Here is a 15,237-nt window from a genome sequence, read left to right as displayed (position 1 = left end):
ATTAGATAGATAGATAGATGGAGAGATGGATGGATGGATGGATGGATGGATGGATGGATGGATAGATAGAGAGATAGATAGATAGATAGATAGATAGATAGATAGATAGATAGATAGATAGATAGATAGATAGATAGATAGGTAGACAGATTAGATAGATTGATGAATAGGTGGATAGGTGGATAGATGGATAGATAGATGGACAGATGGATAGATTGATGGATAGATGGATAGATAGATGGATAGATAGAGGAATAGATAGATGGACATACAGATAGGTGGATAGATTAGATAGATCGATGGATAGATGGAGAGGTGAATGAACACATGTTAAATTTAGAGATGGACAAGGAAATTATAATTTCCTAAAACTTTTTACAGAGACTTAAAGAATGAGTTATGGCAATTTCACAATAGGCTTATATTAATGAAAAAGACAGACAGATGAGGAAAAAAAACTTTACCTTTTCACCTGGAGGGCCAGGAGGGCCTGGAGGACCCTGTAACAGAGAGCATTTTAATTTACTATGATGCACAACTCTGGTAAGCTTTAAATTGTTCTTTGTACTGAAGTTATATTAAGATCCCATGGTTAACGTGATAATTTATTTGTTAAATGTTTAAATAATTTTTCCTGTGCTCTAGAACTGTAAAACTTTGAAAGCAACAAGAAACTAGTCCAGGACAATTATTAACAGGGATGAACATATCCCAAAACCCTAGGCACTGCACTGTGGAATCCACTGATGTCAGAACGTGCCGGGCAAACAGACGACATGAGCAGCCCACCTCTCTGAGCCTCAGAGTCTCCAGTTTGGCAATGATGTTTGTCCACTTTAAATATAACTGTTTCTCTTAACAAGTTGAATGATTTCTTCAAGGGACTGTAGTGAAGTCAAAAAACTTCCCGCGTTTGCAACAAAATTTCAGAATGCTTTTTATCATCATTTAAAAAGAAAAAAATTAGTCATTCTTTCCTCACAAAAATGAGTCCATTTATTTACAAGATTATAAAAGAGGCTACATTTGCAGGCATGAATAGAGGAAGAATTGCTGGATTTGATCAAAAAAAAAAAGAAATGATAAACAAAGGAAAGAAAGACTACATTGAAAAGATCAGCGTGAAAATCTCTCAAGGACTCGAGGGCAGGCTCGTGTGAGGATGACAGACCAGGGCGTTATTCATTCCTAGCAAACGTGACACTCGACAGATGAGTAAATCTTGTTAATATTAACTCTCTCCTGCTCCCGAAACTGTGTGATGGGAGGAGAGGATGCCCTCCTTCTACTGAGAATTATCAGCTGTGAAGGAGCCAGTGATGGAGCAGAGCCTCCCAGGGGCTCAGTTTGTAAAGTCTTTCTTACGAACCCCATGTCCTTCACTGCCAGCCAGCCTGTGTCCACAGCCCCCAGCAGAACAGACCCTCTGGCAGGACTATATTCCTACAAGTCCATCTCCAGGGCAGATTTTCTTAAGAAAGAAGCTCATTCTCTCAATCCAGATTAAGAGAGATCATCACTGTGGAAAGTTTTCATTACATTTTCATTACATTTTATTTATTTTCATGTCTCAACGCAGTTGTCCCTTGAATGATAGCCTAAGAGAGATATCCCCCAAAACTTACTGGTGGTCCGGTAAATCCTGGAGGGCCAACAGGACCTTGCAGCCCTGGCAGTCCTGGCAAGCCCTATAATTTATTGAGAAAGAGAGGAATTAAAATGCAAACCAGGAGGAGAGTCAGCATGTGCTTAACGTTACTCAGCAAACACTTACCGGTGTTCCTGGGGGTCCGGGGAATCCTCTTTCCCCTTTTAACAGGGTCCCGGGCACGTGGCCGAGTATCTCACCTGGGTCGCCCTATGGGATGAAAAGTAAGAGAAAGTCACAAATACTGATATTTACGTAAAGAAACTTAAAACCTCTGGAGTAATAGGCATGCAGTACTGGTGTGCAAGAAGCTCACATCTAGGACTGAGGCTCTGTCTCAGCTGGAATAAATGGACCAGCCGTCTCCCCATTCACTGCTACTATTGATCATAATGACCAGCACGAAGTGCTGCACGGTCCACTCGGCTGCAACCAGGACTGGACGTACAGACAGCTGAGTCAAGGGATCCGTGACACTCCCATGTGACCGTTCTACCCAGATGAGGAGGAGTCCTAGACCAGGGCCCGTCTCCACTTGAAAGACTGTGATCACAGCTGTTCTCATGAAATAATAATAATGTTTTCAAGAAAAGACCCCGTGTGAGCATTTTTGTAAAAGCAGTTGTGTGATGGTAAATTTTATCTGTCTACTTGGCCAGGTGACAGTACCCAGATACTTGGGTAAGCATCAGTCTGGGTGTTGTTGTGAAGGTATTTTTTTAAGATGAGATTGACATTTAAATCAGTAGACTTCAAGTAAAGCAGACTACTCTCCATAACGGGGATGGGCCTCATCCAATTGGTTGAAGGCTTTAAGAGAAGAAAGACTGACTCCTGTGAAGAAGGGATAATTCTGCCAGCAGATAGCCTTCAAATGGAGCTACAATAGCAGCCCTTCCCGGGGTCTCCGGCCTGCTGGCCTGCCCTGCAGATTTTGGACTTGCCAGCCCCCACAATCATGGAATTCCTTAAAGTAAATCTCTCTCTCACTCTCTCTATCCATCTATCATTATGTATGTACATGTGTATATACACACATATTCATACGTATACACCCATCCTGCTAGTTCTTTCTCTGCGGAACCCTGACTAAAGCACGGGGCTGTCATGAGGATGCCGTATCTCAGGTGTTCTTAAACACAGGGACACATGAGCACTCAACCTCACGCAGACGTGTGGTTGTCTCTTTTCAGTTGCAGAACTGAAGGCATCCCTTTTACTGGGCTGCCCTGAATATGCAGACGCCCCGCCCCCCGAACCATTCTAGGCACAGGGAGCCCACAGTCTGCGGTCAGGTCCCTAAAAGCCGCCAAGCTCTGCGACAGCATTCCCTCCCTGGGAAAGACTTCAAAAGGTTAATTTCTATAAAATTTCAGAGACTTTCCTCAGGAGCTGAGTTCTTCTCCCTCTGCTTGCAATCCACAATGAAGAATGCTGGAGTAGCTGGGCGGGAGCTGAGCACATGAATGGATTCACTCCCACATTGACTCATTGAGCAAACATGAAAGAAGGGTCTGCCAGCCGCTTCAAAGGGAGGCAGGCCAGCGGGGAGGATGGGGCACATTCAAGAAAAAAATGAGGATGTGAAAATGACAGGACTTTATGATTAAAAGAGGGGGGGGAAGAAAAAAGGAAGGAGGGAGAGAAAGAAGGAGAGAATCAGTCACATGCAATTTTCCATAGTAAAAACCACATCAATCCATCAATCGGAGGAATGCCTGTTGGGTTCCCGGCTGGACACCCAGGTGGTATCATCACCCTGAGTAGCTGAGCACAGAGAGGAGAGTCTAGGAGGGAAGGGGCAGGTTCCATTCTGGAAGTGTGGGCGGGTGGTGCCTGTAGGACACCAAGCTGGGTGTTGGTGAGAGAAGGCTGGACCAAGAGAGGAGGGAACAGGGAACGCTGCCCCGTGGAGGAGAAGGCAAGTGGCCAGTGATCAGTGATGGGACCAGTGTACCCACCCAGGCCTTTGTCTAGGTACCCCACAAGGGCAGATGAAGAAAGTCCCCTAGACTGCAGCAGGGACCCAATGGCTCGCCGGGGGCATGGCAGGGAGGGACCCAGGGCCTCTCTCCTCACCATGCACAGAGGGTCCTCGGCCCCACCCGGACACAAAGGGAGAATCAAGCTGAGACAGGCCTGGACTGGCTCTGAAAGAAGGGGCCATGACACCAAGGATCTAACCTCAGGCAGCAATCACAGAATTTATAAGAGAGTGACTCAAGATTACAGGCAACAGGGAAAGAGGGCTGTATTTAAGTGAAACCATATAGATTCAATATGACACCAATTTCAGCCCTTTTGGGTGGCACCGTGCTCACGCCCCCACAGCTCTGGAGAAGAGCATCATCGAGATCGGCTCTGCAGGTAATCAGTCTGCACTGGACTTGCATCAGTTCATACTCACCATCACACCATGCTCCCTATTACTGCTTATCTTCTACTCAGAAACTGTTCCTGATGTCTAACGTTAGATTCTAAAATTTAAGTACGTACTCTTTTCATGGAGCAGAGTTTAGACAAATACGTTAAAAGGCAATTGACCGACCAAAGTGATTTAAAGTAAATTTGTTTTTATGGCATCTGTTTTAAACAGACTTCTGTAACGAATCCAAGAAAATAAAATAATGTACCTTCATTCCAGGTAACCCTGGTGGTCCCTAGAAAACAAAAGGTTGGTATTAGTTTCGTTTTTCTCAAAACATCATCAGCATTAAGGTATAAGTATAAAAAATGGAAAGGAAAGCAAAGGGAAAGAGCAGAGAGAAATTACAACCCAAGAAAGAAATTCTGACATAAACGACCCCATACTCACGGGATTCCCGGTGAATCCAGGCAGACCCGGAGGCCCCAGAGGTCCTCTCTCACCCTGAGGGGACAGCAGACAGTCACTCACGAGCGCCGTGCCAGGACATCACTGCAGACGCCCGCACCAGTCACTGTCCCTCCCTCAGGGACACCGCATTGGCTGGGTAAAATCATTTCCTAAAATTCATTTGTTACAAGCTATCTTGCTGAGAGCTACTTCACCATAGAAGAAATATATTTGAGAATATAATTACTAGGGACAAGGATTAATAATAGCATTTTGTTTGATGTAGTAATAGACGATAGGTAAGAAATACAGTGTTCAAAGCAATTTTAGGATAAAAGTCCACAAAAATGAAAGACAGGATTATGTGTTTCCTGAACAATAAATATGGGAAATCTTGCTTCCTGTCAAATGAAGAAAGCTTCATTCAGACAAGTAACTTTCCAACTGTGGCAACTAAACCAGTGTACACAGGACAACGTTGCCCGACTCCGCATGCGGAGTCAGGTAAATGGCGCAAATCGGGGAGGGTCTCGGTTCTAAATTTACCTTTGTCCCGTTGCATCCTGGGATACCTGGGGGGCCCGGGGGACCATCTTGGCCAGGAATACCCTGCAATTAATAAAGCGAAAAAGTAGCCAAAATAGAACATCACCTGATGGTGCTCTCACTCAGTCAAAAGTTTCGTTAAGGGAAGCAGGTGCATTTTATATACATACAGGAAGTCCTGGGTTTCCAGGGTAACCCGATGCTCCTGGGGGTCCCTGTGAGGACGGAAAGGAAAGAGTTTCCATTGAGCACTGGGGAACAACATTTCCTGCCACTGCATCCACCTGCCTAAGGGCGTCGCCCCGAATTGCTGGCGTTCAGAACAGCCACACTAAGCAGACGGGGCGTTCTGCGGGGGGCAGCCGAGGGCCCAGCCAGGGAGGCAGATCATGGGGTGATTTCAGTAGCAATTCTACAGCAACAGCTGACCATGAGTTACTTCTAAAACCAAGGCTGTGCACGCACAAAATAATTCTGTCCTCCTTTCTTGCCTTGTAATTTTTAGGTGATACACATATATAATTCACATTAAACGGTTGGGAAGAAGAGTTTATGGGATACATCAGTTCAATGGGGGAAGAAAATCAAGTTGCTTCTCATTGAAATCCGGATGTTCTCCATCCCAGACAATCCCAACGTTGTTTCCTCTCTCTCTGCCCTACTCACTCTCACAGGAGTGCAAGGGACAAGGAGAAGTGAGAGGGAGAGAAGCCCCCTCAAGACTGTCTGGAGGCAGGAGCGGGGTGTAAGGAGCCCTCACTCTGCAAGCACTGCCAGGTCAGATCCCACCCACATCGTCACCAACTTAAGTGACAACTGTACTCACTCTTGTGCCTTTTGTTCCTGGCAGTCCTGGTTCTCCAGTATCACCCTGGGACAGAAGAGAAATGCCATTATGACCACTCATTATAACAAGAACACAGATCAGCTTAAATCCACTCCCCCACCCCCATCACACAGCCAGGCTCACCTTTTGTCCTGGTGGTCCCTGCGGCCCCTCAGGTCCTTGCATTCCCGGAAACCCAATGACACCTTGTAACCCCGGGAGGCCTCTTTCACCCTGCGCAGGAGGAAGGAGGAAGTCAGACAAAAGGCAGGTTGAAAGAAACTGAGGAAACAAATCAGCATCAACCTCTCTAAGCACCATCCAACACCGCACAAGTCCAGAGTGGGCATCTGAAAAGAGACGCTGCAAACTCACTCCTATTTCAGCTGGCTTTTCTCTATTATTTTTTAAGCTCTTTGAGGACAGGAAAATTCATATATGATACCTGGCACAATGCTTTCTATATACCATACTCTAAACGATAAATAATATGTTGGGTAAATAAAATAACGGATAGTTGATTTTTTTCGCTGAGTTGCTTTTAAGTTCATTCAATTAGTGGAACCCTCGTGTTCTCAGTAGACACGGCATGAGACTGTGAGTGGACCACCAAGCGAGTTTTCCCTCTGGGTGCCTTCAGGAGGGGTGTGGGCAGAGCTCGCAGCGTGAGTTTCAGCACAAGATGCTGAGACTTCTCTGTGCAATCAACAGTCTGATGATGGGCTTTCATAACGTGTCTTTAAATAAAAAGTGTTTTTTCGCAAAGGTAGGATCGCAGTTTAATTATGGTCTCTGTTCTCACGGAGCAAAAAGAAATAAGAAATAGTATCTTAAAAATAATGAATATTATTCAGGGTACACACACGTGGCTATAATACATTCAAAAAGGAAAAAGAACGGTCAGAAAGACTCCATAGGATTCTGACCCTTAAGCTGGCTCTTGAAGGATGAATGCAAAACAAGCATGTGAAGAGAAGGGAGAAGGCAATTCAGGCTGGAGGATAGCAAGTAGACGGTGATGAGGATGGAGATCTAGGCCACGGGAGCACAAGAAACTAACAGGAAGAAACACAACAGGGACAAGAACCTGGAGGGATGCGGCATTAATTTTGATCCGGGATATAGGCTTTCTTCTATAGGCATCAGCCAGCCAGTGACCTGATTAAGCTATTTGAGGAAGACGGCCATATTTAGATTGCCAAGATAAAATCACCCATAATCATGACAAGAAATCAAGAAAACCTATTTTCTTTACAGCCTGTGGACTTTAGTGTGATCTTACAATACAAATAGGGCAGACTAAGTAACCATCATTAGCTGCTTTTAAAAAGCAGAAGGCCCTTTGGAGATGCCAGGCAGGATGACTTAGTGCCCAGTATTTTTCTCCCAGTCACATTAGTTCAAAGTAAAAATAAACTGACAAGCTATACATTACATAACATACACATTTACCCCCAAAAGAGCATGTTACCAAGAGTTACTTAAAAGTTTTTCATCCTTGGGCCAGCCCCGTGGCTTAGTGGTTAAGTGCGTGCGCTCTGCTGCTGGCGGCCCGGGTTCGGATCCCGGGCGCGCACTGACACACCGCTTCTCCGGCCACGCTGAGGCCGCGTCCCACATACAGCAACTAGAAGAATGTGCAGCTATGACATACAACTATCTACTGGGGATTTGGGGGGAAAAAATAAATAAATAAAATCTTTAAAAAAAAAAAAAAAAAAAGTTTTTCATCCTTGCATCAATGCAAGGAGACAGCAAGAACTTTCAAAGTCGTCCTTCTTCCCAAACCACACAACCAGTCCCGGCACTTGCTGGTGAATTAACTGCCTATTGCCTTTTTAGAAATGCAGAAATGTGGTTCTGGACTTGGAACTCCAACTACTGGGCCTCTGTGGACTGTAGGTTTAATTGGAAGTGGAAGTCAGGAATCCAGAAACAGCACGCAAATCAATGTGGAGGAGAATATTCCAAACTCGGAGAATATGAGAAAATAGTAAATGGAGTAAAGAAAATTAAGCCCTACAGTTTGGCACACCCCGTTGGACCAGCAGCACCCAGAGAATCTACCCGAAAGAATAGATGCTAATAGCCCCAGAGCCCTCAGCATATGATTTGACACAGAATGCTGACTCCTTCTCCCTTAAGCTTCTGATAGCCAAGAAAGAAAAACATTCTCAGACCAAGATGGGTTCAAATGTAAAGCCACTTAAATATATTCATTCTTAACCTAAAATAATAACAACGGGACACAACTGCAGAAAAGACTGATGATAGAGACATATTGCACATCCTATCGACCTCCTCCCTTTCATTCAGATATGGGAAAATTCTACCCAGAACAGAATAGAACTGAACTGCAAACAGCTGGCTAAAAAAATTAATGACCATTGAATTGTGTACCCCCAAATAGCCTAACATGAGATAGGAAGGAAACGTGAAAGGGAACGTAAAAGCTTTCTAGTGCATTTGGTGGAGTATTTTTAGTACTTGGTTCATATTGGCAGTATCTCTCTGAGACCCAGTGCAGATAAGATTTTATAACTCTCATTTTAATCACGGAATGCATGGAGGCCCAGGGCCAGATGAGCTGATTTCTACCAGTTTCTCACTGAGTCAGGGCTAAAGCCAGAAATAGAAATGCGGTCAGCCCGCACCACAGTCCGCGTTTTTTCTAGGTCACTAGAGCAAGCTGGTTCCCAGCAAAATATTAAACAACTCACCCACATTAAGATAGCCCCTTTTATGTCCATTTCACAGATAGGGAAATGAGGATTCCGAGGCTTAACTGACTTGTCACATGTCACTGGGTGACCCCCACATGCTCCTGGGAACAGAATCCAGAAACCTGAATTCCCAGTCCTTGCTTTCACAGCAAGAACATATTCTTTCCCAAACGTCACCGGAACATTTAAGCAATCCATATATCCCAAGAGCTTTGAAATTAAGTAGCTAAAAAGGAAGTGACTCCTCCATCGACATGGTTCCTGCCGTCTCCCACACATTTTTTTAACTTTCCTAATCTTTTGTTCAGACGAAAGTACACGTGAATAATCTAAATATCCCGTACCCTGTCCAAGGTTATTATGGGCACCAGAACAGAGCAAGCAGATAGGAAAAGCATTCAAACAGCTATACAATTAGCTGGCAAACAGCACACGCTGTAAGCAGGCCAAACTATTCCTCTGAGCTTTCAGCAAGTCTCCACTGGGGTTATAGGAAGAGCAAAGAGCTGGACAGGTTGTGCAAAGGTTATTTTGCTGGTAGTTTCTAAGCCAGACTTTGCAGCTGCAACAGCAGTACTACAATTGTGACCACCCTGACGCTGGACTTCAAGGCAGGATGTGTACAGTTAAAATAACTGAGAAATAGGACCCGTCTTCATCGATTTCCCATGATGTGCTGAAGACACATCGACCAGATAATACATGCCAGGCAGAAACAAAAGACCCACAACCACTGTTATCACAGCAGCGACCATTTAAAATGGAGAAAAGAAAAAAGAAGCTTGTAAAATATTACACAAAAAGTTTTGATGCAATTACATTTAATAGTTTTATTCTTGAAAGTCAGTGCAATGTATTGTACTAATCAAAAGACAGTTTATATACCAGCAACAGAAGTGATTACCACTGTATCCTCAAATGATGAAGTTCAGAATTTGAGGAGGAAGAACAAAATGCCATCATCTATAAAGATGAAGGAATACAACCACAGAGAACAACCTCGGCATCAAAATTAGCCATTCTAAATTAGGCATGAAATAAAGTTTCATGCATGGAGCCACTTAAAATTTTTGCATAATACATTATCTAAAGCAAGGACATACTTTAAAAAATCCATTAAATATGGGAATAGAAGGTTCTAATATCCAATTTTTTCCTTTCCTCTTAAAATGCTTAAAAAGGAAACAAGTTCATGATGGATATCAAATGCTAGAACATAACCCCCTTCATATCTAAGTCAGAAATCCAAATACAAATAAAGCTCCCAGGCTCCCTGGCTTCAGCCAGGATGGCCGAAGTTGAAATAGTGTGAAGCTTCTAACTTTGGAGGATAATATAATTACCAACAACAAAAATAAAGTTAACACAAAATATATCTAGAATAAGCAGTCATCAAAAACCTTACTTGCCTGTTTCAATAGTCAGCATGGGATCACGATCTTTTAGTCCAATTTTTAATTAATTTTTCACACGTAAAGATCTTTACAATGGACTGAAGCACAAGCAAGCATGTGGCCAGAGCACTGGGCTTCCCTCTCACGGGGGCCTGGCTGTGATGGGTACAGCCATCCACATGTGCTGGGTTCACCCGCTAGAAAGCAGAACAAACCCAACAAGCGATGCGACTTGCAAAGATTTTGCAAGTAGGTTTCTACCTCTTAGAAGTAAAGACTTGAAAGGCAGGGATATTGTTTTCTTTGTTCACAGTGCTTGGCACAAACTCTGAATTCAATTGGAGTTGGTGAATGGATGATGAACTAACCAACAGCATAACATGACACTTAGCATGAAGTAGGATCCTACCTATATATCCCAAAAACTTTAAAACATAGCAAAATACGGTTACTGGGCAGGATGGGATCCCAGGTCTCCCTTCCCCAGTCTAGAGCCCTGTGGGCACCATGAGAGAGTGGCTAACGTATGCACCACTGGCCGAAGAAGCAAGAGGGAGAGAACGCTGTGGTCAGGACGTGACACTGGATCAGCTGTATCCTCCTGTCATCTGGCGCCTTGAGAGTTCAGTGTGCAAGCAAGGCCACAAATAACTGAGGAATGACAACATTCCACTGGAGCCAGAGCTCCCCAAGCATTCAGTGATGGGGAAACGATTTCAAATGACAGGTCGCAGTCAATGGGTGACTACGGGACTCAGCCAAAAATTCCACGAGTCCAGTTCCTGGAGCCCAACAACAGTCAGACATCTGTGAGGCCATTTCCTGAATACCAGTGCTGCTGGGAAAGCAGTGGGAAGGCTGGGGTCAGTGTCACGGGGTCATGGAAAAACTCTGTGACGAGGCCCCACTGGGAGCTTCATCCACACCACAAGGCTTGACATGAGGGCAGAAATATTGCCAGGGCTGCAGAGGAGAGGAGGGGAGAGGAAAGACAACGAGAACCCTGACAGGTCCACTTTCCTCAGAGGAAGACATCAATGATGCACAACTGGATTCTTAAAAGAATGTCTATATGTCAATTTAAAGTATACTACATTTCTTCAATGAATTAAATGTAACACTGAAGATTGTTCTACTTAACCACTCTATCATGACCATTGTTTCTTGCATTTAACACTTTAATAATAAAGCAGGACAGAGTAAAATAAGCAGGCACAAAAAGCATGGCCACAAATCTTTCTCCTCTTCCCAAAGCTCTCATTTTCCCTCCTAAGCTCTAGTGACATTTCACTTGAGATAGTCAATATTAGGAATCTTTATGTCGTGGCTCTCCACCAAATATGTAGGTATATGATGAAAGCTTTAGCAATAAATTGGGGGGTGGGGGAGACAAGATGAGCCTTTTAGAGATTGTTCCTGGAAATGAGGACATTCTCCATCTTTACAAATTCAAAGGATGAGAAGAAATAGAAAGGTGTTAAAAAGAAAAAAGAGAAAGGCTCCCTAATCCAGACCTTTGCGTCCTGGGAGACCCATTCTCTTTCTAGGGGCCTCTGAACCCATCCTGCCTCTTCTGAACCTTGGGGGGTGGTTTGGGCAAGCAGACCCACTGCGCCTCTCACCATACGGACCTCAGGGATTTTCTTAGCCGGGGTCAGGCTAGTGACCTGCTCCGAGACTTCTGAAGCTGCAGGTGACCAGGTCTGTGTGAAGAGTGGGACAGTCATGAGTGCTGAGGTTGGGAATGGGGCTGGCTGGATGTACAGGAAGTAAAATGGAAGGCCCTTCTCTCTCTGCCCAGGCCTGGACTGCAGCTCTCACGCTGGTCTTCTCCTCAGTGCTCTTGAGTGAAGAGTCCCAAACCCTGCAGATAAGATCCAGCTCGTGGATAAGGTCCACCTATGCCCAGCTGAGGGTCATCTGCTTCAGACTGCCCACAGAGAGAGTACTTAACACAGAACTTTCTCCAAGTTCAAGGATATATTTCTGTTGGATAAATCCTGATATCAAAACATTATTTGAGCCCACAATGAATTCTGGGACAATTCTAGGAATTTCAGCATTGCTATGAAGTTGGTTGGTAGAGCTAAACGCTCAAGTGGTACATCATACAAAACTAGCAGAGTGATGGTTACAGAGGAGACGCCCAGTATTTTGATTAATCAATATTTGCAAAGAAATAAAACTGTAGATACTTTCTGATCTATGAAAATCCACTTTGCACATCAGCTTCTGAAAAAGAAATGAATTATAAAGAGTTCTTTACAAAATACTTTCTAAAGAACTAACATTCAACACAAGAATAACTCGAAAGAGTCTTCGATGCTGTCTTAATATAAACAGTTTAAAACTCTTCCCCTAAAGCCATTGAAAAGCAAACAAACTGTCAGACTTCACCAATCCAGTAAAAACTTTCTAAAATGATAGGCAAACAAGTGCTGACAAATTGTTGGCAGCAAAAAAACCTTAAAATTTTCCAAAGGTCCTCAGGACTTATAAAAGTTCCAGACACTTCTCCCTAATCAGAGCGAGAATCACTGATGGAGGACACACTTTAAAGTTGGAATCAGTAGCAAGAGTCTTTAGCAGCAAATGTTTTCCTCAATAATTTGTCTTTTATGCTCTTTCTGAAAAACCAGTCTAAAATGCTTTCGTTAATTCCTATTCCAAAGCAGTAATCTGTTTAAAATATTTTTAAGTATAAATATTTTAAATCACTCCCCTAAAGCAGTCAGCTTCCCAAATTAGAAATGAGAAAAATACTGTGAAAATGTTTTTCCAAAGTCTTATGGGTGTACTCAATCAAACCCTGTGTATGTTTCCTGATACAGTTCATCTTTGATCGATAGCTGATTTCCATTTTCCCATCAAACTGCATGCAACCAAATGCAGTTTCTTCTCTGGGAAACGTCTGTATTTCTTGGCTTCATGCTCTTCAAATTTCATTGTGAAGGTTCAGATTTCTTGATGGGTTTTCCTGTAGACCCCCTGCCCAGTGGTCCTTCACCACAGGCGCTTTCTTCCCTGTTTCAGCCTACGTCCTGGGTCTCAATCGCCTCCCCCACCCAAACAGTAACTACGAGCCAGGCATCACCCAGCCCACCTAGAGATGGCTGCCTCCACCTGAACTATTTGTATACACGCCCCACCCCTGCCATCGCCAAGCACCTCAGGCACATCCATGTAATCTCAGCTAAACATGCCTTCCTTGGGGAAGAACTCCTAGACACAAGGTGATGTGAAGAAAACCGTCACATCTCTAATTGATCCTGTTATATTAACAGGCAGTAAAGGGTGAATGGGTTTCTGGAATGGCTTGGTAAGGAAAGCCCCCATGGGCTGTGGCTTTCCGCCACCGGAGGGCACTATGGGACTACACTGTTTTCAAATGAAACCGTCCCAGTGGACCCTGAAGCAGTCAACCTTTTTTTAAAATACTTATTTTAATATATTAATATTAAATAGTCAGTGCTGTTGAAGATATTAGCATGGGCACAGCTGAGAGAAATCAGTTTGATACAGCCTCAAAGAACTCTAAGGGAAAGAATTTTAATTAGAATTAAAAATGTAATTAAAATTAAATATAAAACTAGTAATCTGAACATGGAGGCCATTAAATGACAGCTAAATGCTGTTAACCTAAAAATAATGTAAAAGGCGGATATTTTTATCAGACTGCTTTTTCCAACCATTTTATATACTGAGAGTATTTGAATCTAACAATAATATAGAAAAAAGGTAAATTCAGCTTTTTGAATGACTAAATGGAAATAGCATATACTGGAAAAAAAATTAAATCCTACAAAACATGCATAAAACAGGTACAAATATAGCAGGGAGGTCTCTAAGACACTGTTACTAAATATCCAACTGCCAGAAAATTTATTTCAAGGTTTTTCTTTGGTCCCTTCTCCTACAAGTTCATAGAAAACATATACTTAAGGTAATTTAATCCATTCTCCTGATTTCTGCCATTTGTAAAGGAAAAAAAAGTCCATCCAATTTTTAATGTCTTCCAAAAAAGGTGATGACATACTCTCCCTGCTAAAAACTTAATAATTTATCATGAAAACCAAAATCATGAATGCTTCTGCCTAAACCTATTATCTTACAATCTGCTTCTCATATACACATTTAAAAATTGTCTTTTAAAGCATAAAAATAGCACAGACATAAAAGGTGCCATACCGCAGCTTGGAACCTTACTCACTGGTCCTGGAACGTTTTGCATGTCACACACTGCAGTGAGTAGGGGGCAAACTCCAGCTGCAGCTCAGCGTTGGCCCCGCGGAGGGGCCTTGTCTAACGTGCACAGAGCTGAACACAGCAGCAGCTGGAAACAGACCCCCCATGGATGAATGCTCACATGTCTCAGACACTGAGAGGGAACGATAATGCCTAAGAGCTCCTCAGAACCTCCGTGTAAAATTCACCTTTCCTCACCAGCACCAGTGACTTTTCTTTTTTTTAACGTTCCATGAGATTTATCAAAATTCTATGTCATGACTTAAAGATGTGAGGGAAGAAGAGAGATTACAGGAAAATAAATAACTGACAACAAAGAGTTTGGACAAGAAAAAATACATCTTTTTCTCAAAAAAGACACTTTGCTTTATTTTCCCCATCTCCAAACCAACAACCCTGAGATTGAAAGAGATGTATGCTACCTTATCAGCAAGTTTGAGCAATACCAATCAGTGCACAAGACCTAAACCAACAGCCCTTGAAGGGTTTTCATGATACCATAGCTGAGGATGTTGTTAAGTTGAACTTGAAAATATAAGTGGGTGTGTGACATGGCCTGGAAGTGCGTGCATCCTGAGCAAAATTAGGACACATAAAAGCCAGGAAGTGCCACAATCTAGGCCATGGACTTTTTTTTTCCTAGTCTGTGCTAACAGTAAAGATGAAAAATGCAAAAGAAATATCCTGACAATAATAATTACAATTAACAATACAAAAAGCACGCAAGATATTCTTCAGGTTTAACTTCGGGAGAAATTACCAATTGACAATTAAGAAAATTTTTTTTCTTTATCTTTTTTCTCTTAAAAAATGTGTTAAATACAATTATCTCTCAAAACCGGGTTTTACAGGTGCCCTGCCAGGGGGCATTCCCTGGTCCCCAGCACCCAGCACAGATGGCACAGAGTAGGTGCTCACTAAATATTTTCATGAGTGAATCAAGAAACACAAAATGCTCAAGATTCCAAGCAAATAATATAAAGCTACCAAGAGGATGTGGGTTTAGGAATCCTATTTTCAAGCTTGACTGCAAAAATAGG

The 15,237-nt window shown here is 43.0% G+C and overlaps 1 protein-coding gene across 2 annotated transcripts in view; it reads right to left on the bottom strand.

Moving 5' to 3' along the window:
- Window positions 1-15,237, bottom strand: part of COL4A1 (collagen type IV alpha 1 chain) — a 147,329-nt gene that overhangs the window by 49,531 nt on the left and 82,561 nt on the right. For both annotated transcript variants that reach the window (XM_004423171.3, XM_087435857.1), the window contains exons 3-11: window positions 5,980-6,069; window positions 5,836-5,880; window positions 5,180-5,224; window positions 5,010-5,072; window positions 4,464-4,517; window positions 4,282-4,308; window positions 1,775-1,858; window positions 1,626-1,688; window positions 465-500 (exon numbers count right to left, since the gene is read on the bottom strand). In XM_004423171.3, the coding sequence (XP_004423228.1) occupies window positions 465-500; window positions 1,626-1,688; window positions 1,775-1,858; window positions 4,282-4,308; window positions 4,464-4,517; window positions 5,010-5,072; window positions 5,180-5,224; window positions 5,836-5,880; window positions 5,980-6,069 (507 nt within the window). The remainder of the gene's footprint in view (window positions 1-464; window positions 501-1,625; window positions 1,689-1,774; window positions 1,859-4,281; window positions 4,309-4,463; window positions 4,518-5,009; window positions 5,073-5,179; window positions 5,225-5,835; window positions 5,881-5,979; window positions 6,070-15,237) is intronic.

The sequence above is a fragment of the Ceratotherium simum genome, chromosome 10 (assembly GCF_057802395.1).
Source record: "Ceratotherium simum simum isolate JZ-2026a chromosome 10, ASM5780239v1, whole genome shotgun sequence".
Lineage (NCBI taxonomy): Eukaryota > Metazoa > Chordata > Mammalia > Perissodactyla > Rhinocerotidae > Ceratotherium > Ceratotherium simum.
This window is presented reverse-complemented; position numbering and strand designations above follow the sequence as displayed.